The following is an 18,993-nucleotide window of genomic DNA, read 5'->3' as shown; positions in this document are numbered from 1 at the left end:
CAATTCTGCTTTAAATTCAAGATGTGGTGAGAGGACCTGTGCTCCAGGAAGGAGTCCAAGGTACCAAGCAAATCTGTTTATTCAAAGGCACTTAGGCGCTTCTGTGCAGGAGGTCACAAAGGATGGGGCCTCATTCTCCACCCATAAGGAACTTGTTACATAATGAACTGTAAAACCCATACTTTCTTATCTAATTACTTGGAATTGCCTAACATTACCTGGAATTTTAAATCATGAAGCAAGTCGCAGACTTCAAAGTAGGTTTAGAGCAGTGGTTGTTAGAATGTGGCCCCTATACCCAGTGGCATCAGCATCAAATTGTTAGAAACATAAACTACCAGGCCTTACCCCTGACGCTCTGTTTAATAAGCCCTCCAGGTGATCCTGCTGTTAGCACCACCGACCAAGCCAATGGAATCCTCCTTCAGCAGTTTCTCCCCGTTAACATCGCTGAGTACTTTCCAGGACTTTGCTTCTCTCCCAGTCCATTAATCTCTTCCCTCCCCACCCCAAAGCCAATCAAGAAAATTCACAAAAATGATCTACACATCTCAAAAAGAACGTAAAACTTTATTAAGAACATCTTATACTGTCATTAGATACAATCAAAGAGAAAGGGCCAAAGAAATAGGGAAACTTCACCTTCCCATGTGCTATTGCCGCCTCAGAACAGACTCAGGTGTGGACGGCTGGCATTACAGATGGCAACTAATGGTCTGTATAAATAAGTCAGTAAGTAACACAATGCTCCCTTTCTACACAGAGAACTGGGTTTGCACTTTAAAAAGCTCTGATATAGTGCAACAACTATTAAACAAGACTACGTCTTAAGAGCTACTTCTTAGTAGAATACAAAGCAGTTTAGTAACTTTACGTTATTTCATATAATAAAAATCTTTTGAATGGAAAATTCAGAAAGGACATTCTAACTTGCCCAACAAATTTGTTCTTTTGAGTGTTTTCTTTCTCCAGACTTCTCAGAACGAGTTCAGTAATGATAGTAAGTTGCTCATCTACAGTGAGAAACGACAACCTAGTTTTGTTATTTCAATCTTGCCAATCAACATGACCAGGTCATCCCAGCTCTTGCTGATCGTGAAGGAGTTCTTACAGAAAAGCCCTGATTGAGAGTGCATGTGAGAAGAGGTGCCAGAACAGCTGCATCTGGGCTCGTTTTCCTAGGAGGGGGGAGGTCGGCTACTGAGCACAGCTGATTTTCTCAGACTCCCGGGTTCCCCGTGGGGTTCTTTACTTACTGTAGTGATGGAAGGAGCAGAGGAAATGCCAGGGAATCTGTCCAAATTGCCACTCCAGACAGCTCTCCTGCACTGTTTGTGGAGAAAAGAGTGATGGTATCCATTCAAACCAAAGTACCCCTACGGCAAGCTCGGTGACATGCGTTTCTCTTGAGGGGCCAGGCCAAGCTGCACTCAGTAGATGCATGATTTGCCTCATGTACACAGTGAAGAAAATGCTCATGATTTAGAGCTTGGCATTACAGTACCCCCATCTAACCCCATGTCTGGAAAAACCATGGTCTACCTTTGAGAAATGAAGACTATTTACTGCTTAGGCTTATCATGTTGACCATCACAAGGCTGAGAACATAACTTCTAAGTGAGACCACATCATTTGTGTTTACAGTTAGTGAATTAACCAACAGCTGAAGGCTTGTGGAGGGCTGGTCAGAGGGTGAACCTGGGGGGAGCATTCAGGTTTGAGTACTGTCATTTATTACAAATCGCATCAAGCTCTTTAAAAAAATAATGCATTTTTATCATAAATAGGGCAGACACTGACGTTAAAATCAGTATCTAAGTCAGGAGTCTGTTTCAAACGTTGAAAATACTTCCACAAGCTTCTAATAGGTTTCAAATCTTCCTAGGAGTACATAGTTTATACATTATTTTTAAATTGGAAAAAAATATACTTTGAATGGATAAATCACCACTTTAGCAGATCATAAATAAGGTCAAGATGTTGAAAATAAATTAATATACGAGTATTTGTTTTCACTTTAACAACAAAAACTAACTTACGTGGCAGCATACTTTCAGAACAGGTATAACCAGGTTTTTGTAATTGTGCACTTGTTACACCCTCCACCTCCATGCTGAATCTTCTTCTTACTTACCCTACACCTAGGGACAGAGGTACACAAGACAGACAGACACCCCAGTGCGTGAGTCTGGCTGCTATGCACCATTTCCTTAGCAAGGAGTGATGTTACAAATGCTGGTCAGGATCTACGACTAGTAGTTTGTCACCCACATCACAAGTACATTCATGGTTAAGTGGATTAGGTTCTTGGGTGAGCGTTCTGTAATAGTGTTCACAGAGAAACTAATTACTACTGTTTCTGTGAAAAAATGTGCCCCAAGTCCCAAAAGCTGAGTAAAAAACTTTGGAATATAAGCCATATACGGGTGGAAACTATTTCTATGTGTCTGTTTTGGAGAGAGGTAAAACTGCTAAAAGCACTGTACCCAAAACTATTGGCTACTAAAAATAAATATTTGCCTTCTCCTTCACAAACAAATTCAACTATAATCTCTAATACTGAGAAACATTAGAAGCCATTCAGACTAGTGAGACATAACTGGCTTGAGGGATTTAAAAGATGTTTTATTGACTGTCTAATTTGAATCTTCTTACAACGAAAAGAAAAATGCCTAATATGTAAAATAATGAATGAAAAAAAATGTTTATCCTAAGTCATCACTGAGTACAAAATCCACAGCTTAACAATGTGATTTAGAGAGAAAGCAAGAGAGCATGCAACTGCTCTAACACACAGGGTTAGAAATAAAGGTAAAAGCACATGTTTTGGTAATTCTAAATATACAAATATAATATTTACCAGACCTACCCTGTAGTGTAGCACTGCTTAATTTCCAAATATACAGTCATTCAAAAACCTTAAGGAATCATTAAAAATGTTCCAGGCTACTTTACTGAACATTAATGAATATTGTGTTCTTGAGATACTAGAGCTAAAAATACTATTGTTTTGAAAGTTAAATGGCTAAGGGAAATAACAAAGTATCATTATTTTACACTCCTTTTAATCCCACAGGTGGCTTTAGATGAAAGGGATCAATTAATTATGTTAAAAAGAGCCTGATTTGACAAATAGAAATCAGTTCCAGAATCAGAGTTGTTGTTTTGGAAGAATGTCAAAACTTATAACGTTTCTAAAGCATTTTCATATTAATCTATTCAAATAATTCTAGATAGTTTAATCAAGGAGGGGTCCCTATTTAACACTCCTTATATTCTACACTGTGGCAGTTGGAATGGAACCCCTATATGGTGTTACTGTGGAAAAGTTCTCTAGGTTCTGATCTGACTCTCAAAATGACATCGATGTTTAGTGTTAAATTACTAACCTCTAGGGAATAAGGAATCAAAGGCATTGAGAGGCACAGAACTGATACTTCGGTTGGGGAGAAGGGTGAAGATTAAGTTGGAACATTTAGTCACTTCTACATTCAAGTCCTAACTATACCATAATAAAGTCTCAACCAACTCCTGATTAGTTCTTACCCTTTAGGAATTACATACTATACAGTGATTAGATACCGAAGAAAATAAAGAAAAACATTTGAAAATACATGAAGAAATAGAAACATGGACTTTCTCATAAGGCCCTGGATCAAAAAAATTTACAAAAAGAGTTTTTGAAAATAATCACTATTTGTGAGCTTATTAATACACAGAGACCATCACTTTGTTTAAACTAAGTCATGTTAACTTACCAATAAAATAGTAAACAAACCAACATTTTAAACATTTTTATAAATTACTTGTCGTTTCTTTTGTGAACGTCACTCTCTCCACAATATACAAAAATAACGCTACAGGACTATCCACCTAACCTGTCTCCATCTTTTGCAAAGTCCTGGGCCCTGGAAAGAGCCTGGTCATCAATCTTCACTGTAGATGTCCCCCGCAAAGGGCAGATGCATGTGGCTGCCAGTGACATTGGGCAATCGAGATAAGTCTGGCAGGCTCTGGATCCGGGACCTGAGTTCTTTGCGCACCAAGGAAACTCTGGCTAACTTGCGCTTGTATTCCTGTAACATTAAACCGTTCTCATTAGCATTATGCGAGTTCAGAGAAGAGCCATCTAGCTAATGCTCTGCATAAAGTCGGGTAAAGCACTCACTTAATGCTGAATAAAAAGATTACCATGTGAGCTTTAGGATCAAAAGAGGGATTTGGGAAATAAACTAGTTATTATTATTATGAAAAACCATAATCTTAAGCTGTCGTTTCACACCTGTAAAAAGAAAACTGACATATTAATATATTTAACCTCAGAATATCAGATTTTCAGATGTTCTTGAGCTTGGATAAGAAAAATTATGTATTTATTTTCACAAACTTAAACTGAAATATAGCACTGTTTTCATTTGCGATAACAAACCACAGGTGTATTATCAGTACCTCTGAGTCTGTCTCTAGTGGAAACCAGTTTCTTCAATATTACATTAGTTTTCAACATCAATCTTGAAATACTGTTTACATTTATCACACTGAAATTATTAGATCGACAGGTAGAAATACTTCAATGTGTCAGTAACGAAGCACATACTGTACAATTTTATTTCAGTAACTGCCTTAGTTTATATTTTTATCGTGCTCAATTTTTAACACTTTCATTCACCATTTTCTTTTTCTGTGAATTGTGTGTTCTCATTTTTCTGCTGTAATCTGAGTGGTTTTCCTTGTGGATCAACATACGCCCTTTGCACATATTTACACTCTTGCTGGCTGTTTTTTTGTTTTTTTTTTAACGGAGTAGCTCGGGATTGAAGCTAAAGCCTTGTGCATGCTAAGCATGTGCTCTACCACTGAGCTACACCCTCCCTCCCCCTTCAATAACTGGACTTCAATATAATTTGTTTCCAATTGTAATGCCGTGCATTTTATTTTCTACATTTAAAATCTTTAACTTGAGAAGGGGTCCAAGGCATCACTGGATCATCAAAGGATTACAATAGCATTAAAAAAAGTTAGGAAACTGCAAACAGAGCCCAACGAGTCAGAGACTGGAAGCTAACCAAGATCATGTTTGGCTTAGGGGGCAACAGCCCATTCTCTGTAGTGGAAACATCTTTTAATTGAAGTTTCCAGACTTCAACAAGGGGGTAAAAATCTTCTATACTCTATCACCTAGTACAGGTGGGACATGAAGAGGAGAGTCTTGAAAATGGGTATAATTCCCTCCAGAAAGATGAAAACCTTTTCAGTCCCTCTGACCAAGGCTGATGTCACGAACAAGACAGAGCAGGTGAGTGACAAGCTGTCATCTGGGGTAGCAGGGATCCACAGAGCCCTTCTCTAGGTCTCGACTCTGACAGCACATCAGGATCACCTAGGACATTTTTCAAGAAACTCAGATTTTTCAGGAGAACTCCATTTCCCCCTACATATCAATTAAATGAGAATCTCTGGAAGGCGGGTCCAGAGCTCTTGAATTGTTAAAAGCTCCCAAAAGGATGCAATACTCAGCCAAATTGTAAGCCACTTCTCTACAGTTTCTCTGCCTAAAATGAAATCAGTGAAATGTCTTTGTATTACTGAGCCTCTTCTTTTAAAAAATAACTTACACCTGGGGAAAGGAGTTCGTCAGAATTACAAACTGCTCTAGGAAGGCGAGAGAGGAGGAGGATTCTGAAGCAGGGGAACTGGGCACAGTGGCAGACAAAGCAGGCAAGTTTGAAAGCTGGACATGTTCTAGGATAGATTTGGGCCATGTCTGCCTGTCCCTGCATTTCTAACCTATAACCTACCATGAGGATCAGGATTGAGTAAAAGAGAGTTTAATCAGGATCTATAACCTTAAGGTATGACTTTTCGCTTCCCTCTTCCCCTTCGCCAGTGATATACGCGGGAATACCAGGTATGTTTCAGCATAGCAGCTCAGGGCGGTACACAAAAGGGAGCAGCAGGGTACTCCATTCTAGATGCGTACTTTTCAGCAGGATGTTTCTTCCTCAGAACACGCTGGTAGGGGGGCAAACACGTATCTCCATCTGTCCACTGTTCTTACTAATTCATTCTTCAGTAAATAATACCGAATGCACTCTGGACTCAGCATGATCTATATTCAGATGTTGTTCAAACATGCTCAACATTCCTCTCTGCTCCTCTCAAGGCTAGATGTTCTGAGAAATGTTTTATGTGCCTTAAGTGATCATTACTAACTTCTAGTGCCCACCCTAACTTCTAGTTTTTAGCATCCAGACAGGCTGTTATTGAAATACTAAGATTTATCTAAATCCTTTGATTCAAATGATTCAGCCATGAGAAAGAAGGAAATTCTGTCATTTGCACTAAACTGGAACAACCTAGAGGACATTATGCTAAATGAAATTAGCCACACAGAAAGACAAATCCTATACTGCTTTAACTGCAAAGGTACCTAGTATGACTATTCTGTGGGTTTAGAAATTAAAATTCTTTTGATGCAAACTAAAAGCCATAATGAGATACCACTTCACACCCACTAGGATGGCTATAATCCAAAAAGACAGACAATAACAAGTGCTGACAAGAATGTGGATGAACTGGAACTCATACAATGCTGGTGGAAATTTAAAATGGTGCAGCCAATGTGGGGAACAGCTGGGCAGTTCCTCAAAAAGTCATGCAGAGTTAAAATATAACCCAGCAATTCTACTCCTAGGAAAATACAAAAGGAATGAAAATGTATGGCCACAAACAAAATCATACATGAATGTTCACAGCAATATAATTTATAACAGCCAAAAAGCAGGAAAAAAAATCCATGTATCTATCAACTGATGAATATAGAAACAAAATGTGGTATATTCCTACAATGTAATATTATCTGGCCATAAAAAGAAACAAAGAACTAACGTATGATACAACATGGAAGACCCCTGAAAACATTATGGTAAACAAAAGATGCCCATCAAATAGACTATATCCTGTATGGTTCCATTTACATGAAATGTCCAGAATAGGCAAATTGATAAGAGACAGAAATGAGGTTTGTGGTTGCTTGGGACTGGGGGAAGTGGAAATGGATAAGGTTTCCTTTAGGGTAGATAAAAATGTTCTAAAATTATAGACTGTAGCAATGGTTACAAAATCATATGAATATACTAAAGAAGTGTATACTGTAACTAAATAAGTTGCATGGTATGCGAATTTATCTCAATAAAACTGTTAGAGAGAGGGAAAAAGGTTTGGTGAGTTAGTCTGAGAAACTAAGTATCAGTTAAGTAATAGCACTATTTTCAGTGGGAAAATGGATTCCAAGTTTTGCTACTTTACTAAGAAGTTCACTTTCAAAATACAAGTCACAGGATAAAGGAAAAGGTGAGCTGGTCATTCCGGCTGCAGCAGATACCAAGTTCATACAATATAAATACTCTCCACTATTCTAAACTGAATTCAGAAAGACCAATTTGATATCTGTCGATGCAAATATTATAGCCCCAGTGATCAACATGAGTAATGGTCAAGAGGGTCAGAAGCAAGTACACAGAAAATAAAGACACTGTCTATAATAACTGCTTTCAATACATCACCTGTATGCAACATGTTAACACCTACTAATTTACATACCAACATTTAGATGACAGTCTTCTGACATGAGATTCTAGCTTTTCTGTATTACCTGCGTTTTTTCAAACAAATGTACTGTTGTCCGTTATTTGAGATTCAAAGGTCTCAGCTAATCTACTTCACACTTCAGAGTAGCAAGCATTTCTTGAGCATTTACTACAGTACACACCAGTCCCTGTGCTGGGAACACAAAGGTGAACCACAGTCCCTACCTGGAAGAGCACACAGCTTAACAGTCAAGCAAACAAGCAATTACAACAACGTAGGATGTGCTCCACCAGGGGTGAAACCGCTTTCTAAGACTCCCAGACACTGAAGCGTGGAGGACACTTCCCCGCTGAGGAATTCAGGGAAGGTTTTCAGAAGTGAGGAGAGGTGAGAGAACACAACAGAACCTGGGGACAGCAAGATGAACATAAAGGGCATGGTCTGTGCTGGGCAATTCACAGTTAGCACAGTGCATGGTGCAAAGTGAAGAACGTGATTCCCTTACCAAATACAGTCACTTTTAAGTTGTCAGAGGATGAATCTGGATTCAGTACAGAAGAGAGTGATTCTAAGGAGGAAACCCAGCCAGCAGTTAACTGCAGCTGTCAAGGAGGGGACTAGGGTCGGAACCAAGGCACCAGTGCTGCACAAGCTGCACTGTGTGTATGCAACACATCAATTTAAAAGACCAAGGCTATGTCTCAACAGAAAAATCAGCACGACTTGGTTATAGTTCAATGTGAAGAATGATGAGGTTTCAGGCTTGCTGAGGGGCTGGATGGAAGCAAAGCCAAGAGTAGAAACTCCTCGGTGAAGGACAGGCAGTTCACTTTTCAGCGTAAGTGTGAGTTATCCTGGGGACTTCTGGTAGTAGGCACTTGGAAATGTGGTTCTAGCATTCTGAGCTGGAAATAAAGATTTGGGATTTTTCATCCTCAAAAAAAGTCTAATGGACAAATTATTTTCCTAGATTATCCAAGCCATTTGGCATAGTTTCTTAACCTAATCATCACAAAAATCTTGAAACACAGGTTTCACTATCCATGTTTTACAGATGAGAAAACTTAAGATTTTAAAAACTGGCTATAAAGTGCTCAAGATTTATAAATGCCATACTAACCACTATGTACAGAACAGAGAAACAGCAAGGACCTACTGCACAGCACAGGGAACTATATTCAATAAATTGAAATAACTATAATAAAAAATATGAGAAAGTATTTATGTATAACCGAATTACTATGCTTTACTCCAAAAACCAATGCAACATTGTAAATCAACTATACCTCAAGAAAAAGAAAAGATTTATAAATGCCAGACAACACATACACATTTCATTTCATACCATTCATCAAAATTAATGAATAAACGAGGAGATCTTAATTATTCTTGGTCAAATGATACAACATTCACCATTCAAAAAAGATGATAAAGCCAAAAACTATTCAAGATGTTTTGCAGAATATCATTTTATTAAATTATCCACAGAAAAGTTTTACCTTGTACTGGGAAATACTTTAGTGTAAATGAATGTCATTTACTCTAAATGTTTGTTAAGAATATTACAGAACTATCTGTAATTTAAGATTTTAAAAATATATGAATATTAAAGCAATATATTATTTTTTAATATAGGGAATTCTGTGGGTTTCTTTTTTTTTTTTTTGGTGGGGGGAGGTAATTAGGTTTACTTATTTATTTGTTTAGAGGAGGTACTAGGAATTGAACCCAGGACCTTGTGGATGCTAAGCAAGCACCCTACCACTTGAGCTATACCCTCCCCCCTGGGAATTCTGTGGTATTTAGCCTGATCTGAACACAACATTTTCTTGAAGTCAGAATGATACAAATTTCTATTTAGAATCCTTTGTTCAAATTATTCCTCTTTCGGGATCTTCATCAAATTTCTGTCCATCCTCAAAGTGCCAGCTTAAATCCCAAGTCTCCATTAAACCTTCTCTGATTACTCCCCTCACGTCTGAACTTTCATTACTACTTGGTGACCATTCAACAATGTGCTGCTTTGACATCCTACTGACTATTCACACACTACACATATGGGACACACACACAGAAAAGTTAATGAATAATAAAAAATGCCAAAAAATAATGGAAAAAATTCTAATCATCTAAATGAAATGGTTCAGCCATATCCTTTCAAAAATAATTTTTGGATGTAAATAAAGTGAAGAATTTAGCTGAGAGTCTTTCCTACTAGGAACAAATAAGATACTTAAACTTAACCAGAGAAGCAACTTTGCATCTTTTCCCTCTAAAATTCTGTTCTCCTTCCCATAGTATCTACCTTTGTTTTGCCAATAACTATTTTCTAAATAAGACATATGTCCGTAACTGTTAAGTATATACTTCAATTAGCATGTTTGTATCCATTTGTGTAACCAGCATCTAAGATCAAAATAACAGGCTTTTTCAGAACCTCAGGCTTCTTTATACCACCTCTCCCAACTTTTAATCACTACTTCCCAAGCTTCAGTTAGCTAACTGCCACCCTTCATGTCGCCTATCCTATTTATTTCATGTGTTTATTTAAATCAACTCACTTCTTAACAGTTTCATTCTAAGAAATAACATCCATACAATCAGTTTGTTGTGCTAGTTTTTGTATCAGATTTGGACTTGACTCACATTAAAATAAACACAGCTATTAGAATAAATATTCTCAGGCAGCACCGTGGCCCGGCTGCCTCTCAACCAAGGCTTTGCCTCATTTCCTGTTAACTGTTTGCAGGAATCACTTTACTTCTCCCTCACTATTCCCCTCATTCAACAAGGCCTGTATTTTTGTTCTTAATTTACTTGCTGGTGTCACCACTAACACTGCCGTAAAGCCTGCAACCCTCAAGTCTAGCTTTTTTTAAGTCCCAGCTTCACGCCAAGGCTTACTTCCACTGGTCATACCCAAGCCTCTCCACTCTGCAATTGTGAATTTTACCCATTACCATCCAGGTGAATTTTCACTTTTATCTAGAGACCCTTTCCCAGTTCCTGCCTGCCATCCTCACTCCTGGCTCCCAGCTGAAACTACCTCTGTACTACTTAGACACATACATGGATCTGTCTCCATCCCAAGGGCAGGCACCTTTTTATACTGCCATAAATTCTTCAGTATTAATGAATTAGGAGGTGTGATCTATCTTGTGTGTAGTAGAAGTGGGCTAGAGTTAGGCTGAAATCTGAACTACCACTACAAATGCTTTTCTTTACTGCTAATATTGAGTATATACATTGCGTCCAAATCGTCTCCATTTCACAAGACATATTTTAAGACCAAACATGGCCACACTTTCCCACTTTAGTCTCACACTAACTTCCTATGATCTGTTACTATTTATTTCTGAACTTAAATACTGCTATACTGTTTTCTAGTTTTTGTATATATTAATTAGAGGGAAACACACTTTGTATCCATATTCCTTAAGTGTCCAGCAAAGCACTGGGTATGAACAGGTCCCCAATCAATTCTCCTGGGCATGGAGTCAGATTTGGCTGCAAGTACTGCCTCAGTTTACCTCCTTTGATCTTAGGCAAGGGGGCCTTAAGTCTTAGCCTTGGCTGCTTCCTTTATAAAACACGAGTTATCTATTTCATTGGGCTGTGAGGCTTAAATAAGCTACTGAAAAAGTCTTCAAATTATGAAGTGCCATATAACTGTGGTCATCATTCCGGGATGGTATCAGAACCATCTTGCACTAACAGCCAAGAGGATAAATTTTCTGAAATTTGCAGTTCTTATTCATTTTAGGGCTGACCCAGATACAGTTGTTCTAAAATTCCAGTTGCTTAAAATAGATGTCTTAACAATTTCTCAGTTTAAACATACACAAGGGCTGCCTTTTTTTTGTTGTTGTTGTTGCAGATGCTACTAATAATTCTGCTCTCCTCTTTCCTACGTGACTGTGACTTTCATAAAAACAGCTGGAGAATTTCAACTGCATCCACATGCAGAGCTTCAGTGATCTAAAGCTGTGGTCAACAATTTCAAACATCACGCCTACCATGTTACAGGCCCTTGATTCCTACCCACTTTCCGAGAGACAGCTGCTGTAGCAGGAAAGGGAACGTGTCAAGCTAGGAAGCCCAACCCTGATTCTAGTGAGCAAGCTGTTTGAGAGTACTCCAGATTTCAGAATGCTCTGAAAACAAGGCTTTGATAAGTCATTCTCTCTCCTTCTCGCGAAATCAATCTCTAGGGTCCCTTTCAAGTGTAACAATTATGACTGGGCTGGACAACATCCAGTTTCAAAAGATGTACTAGGGTATTTTTTTCAGCAAAGAAAACATGGACATAATAGCATGATGGTTTAAGACTTTCCCCACAATAGTATTTCTTAAAGATGCAGACATCTTAAAGATGTAGTATTTCCATATATCTTATTTCCATAGGATTCCATATGGTGTGTCAATGCAAACACCTGAGCAATTTAATTTCTTCCTTTATATTCCAATGTATGTATCCTTAGTCTGAAAGATGACTCAGTCCTGGTTACTTAAAATTAACCTATGAGATCATTATCATCAGTCTTCACTGTAACTAAATATTTGAGAATAAAATAAGTGGGTTCTGGGGTCACAGAAGAACAAATCAATATTGAAGGTAAAGCTAGTTATCTTCATCAAGAGTATCAAGACCTTCAGAACACATTATAGAACCCCTTAGATTGATGGTAATCTTCCCAATTCTGGTTCCTTTTATTTGTTCTCCCGCAGACCCCTAACAGTCTTGTTCTTTCATATGTATTTATGTCCTCTGCCTTTCTTAAGATGCAAACACACAAGTCTTTCTTAAGTGACTTTCTTCAATATAACTATTTAGCTTTGATTCTCATTTTTCAGGATCCATCATAATTTACTTCATTTTGCTTACTCTGGGACTGGGGCTCTTTATGAGGATAGGAAAAGTTAATTGAAATATCAATCAAGATTTTTAAAATACCACTTTTTTTTTTTAAACAAGGCCAAGAAATTCCATCATGTCAGGGACTTTATGAGACTGTGAAGATTAGTCAAGTCTGTTGCCATCTCCCGGACACAGTGCCAAGCAGGTAAAGACCTCAGTAGTTTGCCCTAACTTGCCTTCTAGAAAACAAATAGCCAAACAAGCTTAGCTTGGGATCTAATCCTGCAACTGATGATTTAAAAAAAATTATATATGTAATTAAAATATTTTTAAAAATATCCAGTACTTCCTCATTATCCTACACCTCTCTGATGGAGCCATTTTTCCTTGACTGTCTGCAGAAAAGTTTTACCTTGTACTGGGAAATACTTTAGTGTAAATGAATGTCATCTAACACATACTGTCTTAGATCTTTTAGTTTCTTTTAGGACTTACTATCATTCTCCTAAATAAGCTAAGTATTCTACAAGCAGGTTTTACTTATAAAAGGTCCTTGAAGTAAGTAATTTCCAGCTGTTAATAAGTTATAATTCTATTATTACAAAAGCTAACTAGCCTTCTGGAATAACGAGTGGAAAAAAGATTTAACATTTTCTCAGGGACTAAGTTTTCTGCAAGGAACTCAATGCCTATCTGGCTTTATCAACTGAGTTTTTAAAAACCATCAATAATGTTAAGTTGTAATGAGGGTAGATACTGTTACAAATAAGCTGTATACATTTCTAGATGTCAGCATGACCCTAATCAAAATTTTGATGTGCTTATTACTAGTAATAAATGCTAAACACTGTTCTAAGTGGCTCATTTAATCTTCATAGGTACAGACATCATTATCCATGCATTACAGATGATACAAAAGCACAATTAACCACTAATTAAGAAACTTTCCCTAAAGTCAACAGATGGTTGCAAAAAATGCTTCAAACCTAGATAGGCTGGCTCCAGAATCCTCATGCTTAACCGTTATGCTATCCTGCCTCTCATATCGTGCAACTGTTACTGGGAATGGTATTCTAAAGATGTTATGCAGCTGAAATCTACCTTACATCAAATACAGAATCACCACTGTGATTGGACTAACAATCAACTTCCTAAAACTCAAAATCCAACATGTTAAGGAAACAAACTATGCCTTGTGTTAGGTAGTCTAATTCTGCCATTAAATGACCTCTGGAATCCCCAGCAGTGGAGAGGGGTTGTCATTTCCTTGTGAATAACAGCAATGTGGGCCTTGGGGCTATTTTTTTTTTTTAAACAAAATAGGGACCAATAATAGTAATAGCAGCAACACAGAGAAGACAAAGGGAAAAGAAACAAGGCAAGGAGCTACCCCAATCAGGAATGATGAGCAAAACTCCAGGAAAGCTGACCTATTACTAAAGACCAGTTTTGACCTTGGAGGGGGTGGTGAGAGCTAGGAGCTGACAGGCAGCATGTAACAGGCTATTTCTCTGTAAGCAACTTCAAAATTGAGTGGGAAGAAGGAGTTTAACAAAATGAGATCCAACAAATTAATTTTTCTACTTGTACTGATAATTAAATTAGGAAGTCGACTTAATTGTGCTACCTTTAAATTTTCATTTTGTGTGACCCTTTAACCTTAAATTACTTTCATTTTCTGTGTGAACTTTCACCCTCACTCCCTTTAGTATGTATTATCCAGTTACTAGAGAATCTCACTGTCTCCAGGTCCTGAAGGTCAGCTAACCTGGTATGGGTGTCCCATGGAACAATGTTCCACAGCCCTTTAACAGGCAGGCCATAAATCAGAGGTTCTAGGCTGTTTGGGAGCCGTAACAGTTTCTTTGCTACGTCCCTGTTCCAATCTCCAACATGCTCCTGCACAGAGAGAAGCTCCAAGAGGGGAATCTGGTTCTAACATTCCTCAGAAACACTGAAATACGTTTCTGCTGAATACATACAGAGCTAGCAGTTTACATATTCAGTGAGGCAAACATTAGACCCAACTTTTCTCTTGACCTTGTCATTTCAACCTCTTCTTGACCACCTGCAGCAACAGCAAACGCTGCTTAACTTGTCCTTCACTTTTAACGAATAACTTCACTGGGTATAGAACTCTGGGTTGGTAGCGTTTTTCCTCCAACACTTCTCACCCCACTCCCTTCTTGTCTGTGTGGTTCTGCCCAGAAGTCCACTGCAATTCTTAGTCTACAGGTAAGATGTTTTTCCACTCTGGCTTCTTCTAAGGCTCTCTGTCTTTCATTTTCTGCAGGATGAGTATGACATGCCTAAGTGCAGACTGTAGATTTCTTGATATCCTGCTTGGTGTTTGTTCTGAGTTTCTGGATGAGTGATTTGAAGTCTGTCATTAACTTTGGAATTTCTTGGCCATTATTTCAAATATTTCTTCTGCTTCATTTGTTCTCCTTCTGGAAGCACATGTATGTTATGCTTTTCCAAATTGCCCCACAATTCTCACGCTCTGTGTTTAGGGTTTGTTTTGGCTTTTTGGGGGAGGAGGGGTTATTGCTTGTTGTTCACTTTCTTTTTGCATGTCAGTATGGGAAGTTTCTACTGACCTATTACCAAGCTCACTGATTTTTTCTTCAGCAGTACCCAGTCTCTTGAGGTGATCCTCAAAGGCCCTCTTCACTTGTCAGTGTTTATTTCTAGCATTTAAAATTTGCTCTGGATTCCTTCTTAAGCATTTCCACCTCTCTACCTAAATCTAGTCTTGCATAGTTGTCTACGTCTCCATTAGAGCTGTTAACATATTAATCAGCTATTTTAAATTCCTGGTCTGATAATTCAAATTTTGTGTCATACAAGAATCTGTTTCTGATCCTTGTTTTGTCTCTTTAGACTGTTTCTTGCCTTTGGGTATGCCTTATAATTTTTTCAAAAGCTGAACATGATTATCAGGCAATAAAAACAGGTAAACGATCTTTATTGTGAGATTTTATGTTATCTGGCCAGGAGCTGGGCTGTATTTAAGGCCTGCTGTAGATACAGATAGCTGAGGCTGAAACTCATTGCTCTGTTAAATAGTCCTTTCACATTAGGCCAGTTCTAACTGGCAAATTCATCTTGCTTGTCACATAATATATCCAGTGATTCTGCCCTCTTATGTAAACTGACAGGCAGCACCTAAGTTATGCCTGTTCTCAAGTCTGGTCCCGGATACCCCATTTGTTCAACTGTTCTCCAAGGTATTTTGTTTCCATTTCCTTTGCCATTCCAAACCCTGCTTCTGAATGCACTGTGGTAGGTTAATTACCTTTGCTTAATGTAGAATCCAGAGTTTAATACATAAATCCAGCTGCGGTTTAGCCAGCATCTAATGAAACAGAACTTTCCATATTCTGAACACTTACTGTAGCTTAACAGTGCTTATGTTACCACAGCTGTCACCATGCTAACCACTACATGACCAGTGCTTTCTCCCACAAAGTGATGCGAAGCCAGGTCCTGACCATACTGATGCAGTCAGCTTAGAGAAATCTGTATGTAGGAATTGACTGCGGAAGTTTTTAAGAGACGGGGGAAAATAAAAACAATGCAAGATTCACACTGATCCCCATTCAATTTTCACTGGTTATGGACCAATGGTTATTAAACTGTGAGCCATGGATGGGTGTCAGAGGCAGCCTTAATTCAACTGAAGTTGTAAGAAAATTTGTGAGCATATGTGCATTTTTCAAAGCTGCTGGCAACTCAAAAAAGGTTAAAAACATTCATGTTCTTCTCATATTCTATAATCTGATGTTTCATGAACATACCTTTTTTTAATCAAAGAAAACTGAACACATTTATCTATAGTTTCAAAAGTAAACGGTAACTAAAATATCATCAGAATTAGAATACAAAACATATTAATGTAGCATAATTTGTCCAGCATCTAGTAAGTTATTAAAGTTTACCAAGTTTACCATGTGACAATGAGTTGCCTAACAGATGTGCATTTCACTGTATGTTAATAATCTCAGTTTTTAAATGTACTAAGTTTATCATCCCAAAAAACTCCCAAGAGTATTATTCTATATTGGAGTATGACCACATGATACTAGGAAGGTTCCAAGAATGGAACCAGCTTTGCTTTGAAGCAGTGACCTTTCTTCATAACCTGACCTAAGCAGGACCAAATCTGGGAGATGCTTTACAAAGAAATCTTGATTTAGGAAGACAAGCTTGACAGAATTCTGTGAGATTATGTTAGTGTGGATGACACAACGCTCTCCCTAAAATTCTGATTAACTACATAAGAGGTTCACATTTGCCTTAAATCTAATGCATGCAATGGTATCAAAATTATCAAAACAAATTCTAACACGAATCTTACTTTAAAATCAAGAAGTGCATAAATAAATTAGAAAGTAGAGTTACCAACAAGGGTCCTAGTTCTTTCAATAGATCCTGTAAGTGTAACTTTTTTACCCTGATGTGGATAAGTGGATCTTTTTATTTTTTAAAGTTCCATCCATTTGAAATAAAGGAAACAACAGATAAAATAAATGCTAACCACCTATTATGTTAAGTTAAAAAAATCACTTTCACGAATATTTTTTAAAAGATGAAACTGAAATATTTACAACTATTTAAAACAAAAACCAAAACACAGTGGAGTGAATACATTACAATATTAATAATGACTGTTTTCAGTGGTTGGTGTAAACTTATTTTTTTCAGGGTTTTTTTTTTTCTTTTCAGTATTTTCCAAATATTCTATATAAACTTGTATTGTTTTTATGATGGAAAAGTGCTGCAGGAATAAAAGGCAAAGAAAAAATTTTAAACACTGCATATCACTTATAAACTGAATTAAACTAAAGTACTCAAATTTCCAATTATAAGGAATAGGGAAAAAGTTAAAAGCACTGAACTTTAGAGCTTGAATAATCTCACACATTATTAGGTTTAAGATCTACATTTTGAAGATGAGAAAAAAAAAGGGCTTGACATTACACAATTTCTTCAAGTTCACACAGTAAGTTCTACAACCTGCAACTCCAAATTCTCAGTTCATTATTCTAATTCATACTCCGTACTCACTGAAGACTAACAAGATCCAAGCTGGATGTAAATTTGTACACACAATATGGCTGTCACTGTTTTAACACTTTTTATGTTTACAATGATGTTTTTAACCTATGATTTTTAAAAGGTTAAAGAAAATACAACAAAATCTTATCAGAAGCTAAGTGGTTTTAATGTATTCATTTACCTGCAATTTTTTAATGTATTTTTCAAGTTTCCTTTGAATATGTTAATTAATACTTCTGTGCCTCAGCCAGTGTTCTCATCCGTAAAACGAGTGTAATAGTAGTATCTGCCTCACAGGATCACAGATGAAAAACATGATTAGGACTGAGAACGGCACCTTCACATGGAGTAAACAGCAAGTATCGGTTATTATTTTACAATAAAACTTTATAAAAAATTATCTCCCTTATGATGGAGTTTAAGTGCAATAGCAGATTTCAATTAAACACTTGTAATTTTTCACCCACGTCATGGATGGAACTGTTTCCTTCAAGCAGGATTGAGGTATTTCACTCGAGGCCAAAGAATTCTGGGAATCTCAAAATTAATAAGCTCTTGGAGGCTTCAAGAGCAGGGTTTCTTGATGAATAGGGAGTCTGTTTCATTATGAGTGTAGACATTCAAATGAAGGAAAACAAAAAGGTACTATGAGTCAGAAAGGGGCAATAATATGGAACTGCAGACAGAATGAAATCTAGCAGGCAGAGCCCGAGTCGACACCTTAGAACTCAATCTACCTCACTAGCCCTAGTCATCCAGATGCTCCACTCCTCCTATCAGATGGCAAATACTAGGACAGGTCTAGATAGGGAGTTCAGAAAAAAGGTCATCTGACACACACAGCACCAGCTCTGGATGGGGACACAACACTAAATCCTGCAGGTGTGAAGAAAGCTGTACTGTTTCTATCTTATTTCCTTTTCCCAATTTTCTTTCTTTCATCTTTTTTCTCTTCTCTGTCTTTTGTTCCTTTGCCTCACCCTGTGTTCTACAGTCAAGGAAACTCTTAACTCCATCATCATTTACAACACAAAGTTCATTTTGTGTGAAATGCATATATACTATATACCAGTATATTTAATATGTACTATGTATACATACTATGTACAGACTATTCTAAACAGCTTTGACACGAAATTCAGGCTTTCACACATTAGTTAGCAAACGTGTCAAAGCTACCCTATGATGATGCTACAGTCAGCATTTCAGTTTTGTACAGCAGTCTGAGGAGTTAATGAGTGCTGATACTTGCAATAAAAAAAATAAGGGCAGAAATCATACATGCTAAGAGTGGCAAATACTTGCCACTCAGACACTCCCAGGGCTTTACCTGGCTGGCTGTATGTTCCATACTAAAGGAAAATGAGAACAGAATTTCATAATTTGGAATTGGGATTCAGTGTCAAAAATTCCAGTGATCCAAAAGTAAGGGGAATTTCATGAATCCAAAAAGAGGAGAATAATGCTTCTTTACAATTCATGAA

At 37.5% G+C, this 18,993-nt stretch overlaps 1 protein-coding gene across 1 annotated transcript in view; it reads right to left on the bottom strand.

Moving 5' to 3' along the window:
• Positions 1-551: 551 nt before the first annotated feature.
• RPRD1A (regulation of nuclear pre-mRNA domain containing 1A) overlaps positions 552-18,993 on the bottom strand; it is a 55,742-nt gene continuing 37,300 nt past the window's right edge. Inside the window, exon 7 of the mRNA XM_006202317.4 lies at positions 552-4,076. Coding sequence (XP_006202379.1) covers positions 3,927-4,076 — 150 coding nt within the window. The 3' untranslated portion in view covers positions 552-3,926. The remainder of the gene's footprint in view (positions 4,077-18,993) is intronic.

Source organism: Vicugna pacos, chromosome 24 (genome assembly GCF_048564905.1).
Source record: "Vicugna pacos chromosome 24, VicPac4, whole genome shotgun sequence".
Taxonomy (NCBI): domain Eukaryota; kingdom Metazoa; phylum Chordata; class Mammalia; order Artiodactyla; family Camelidae; genus Vicugna; species Vicugna pacos.
This window is presented reverse-complemented; position numbering and strand designations above follow the sequence as displayed.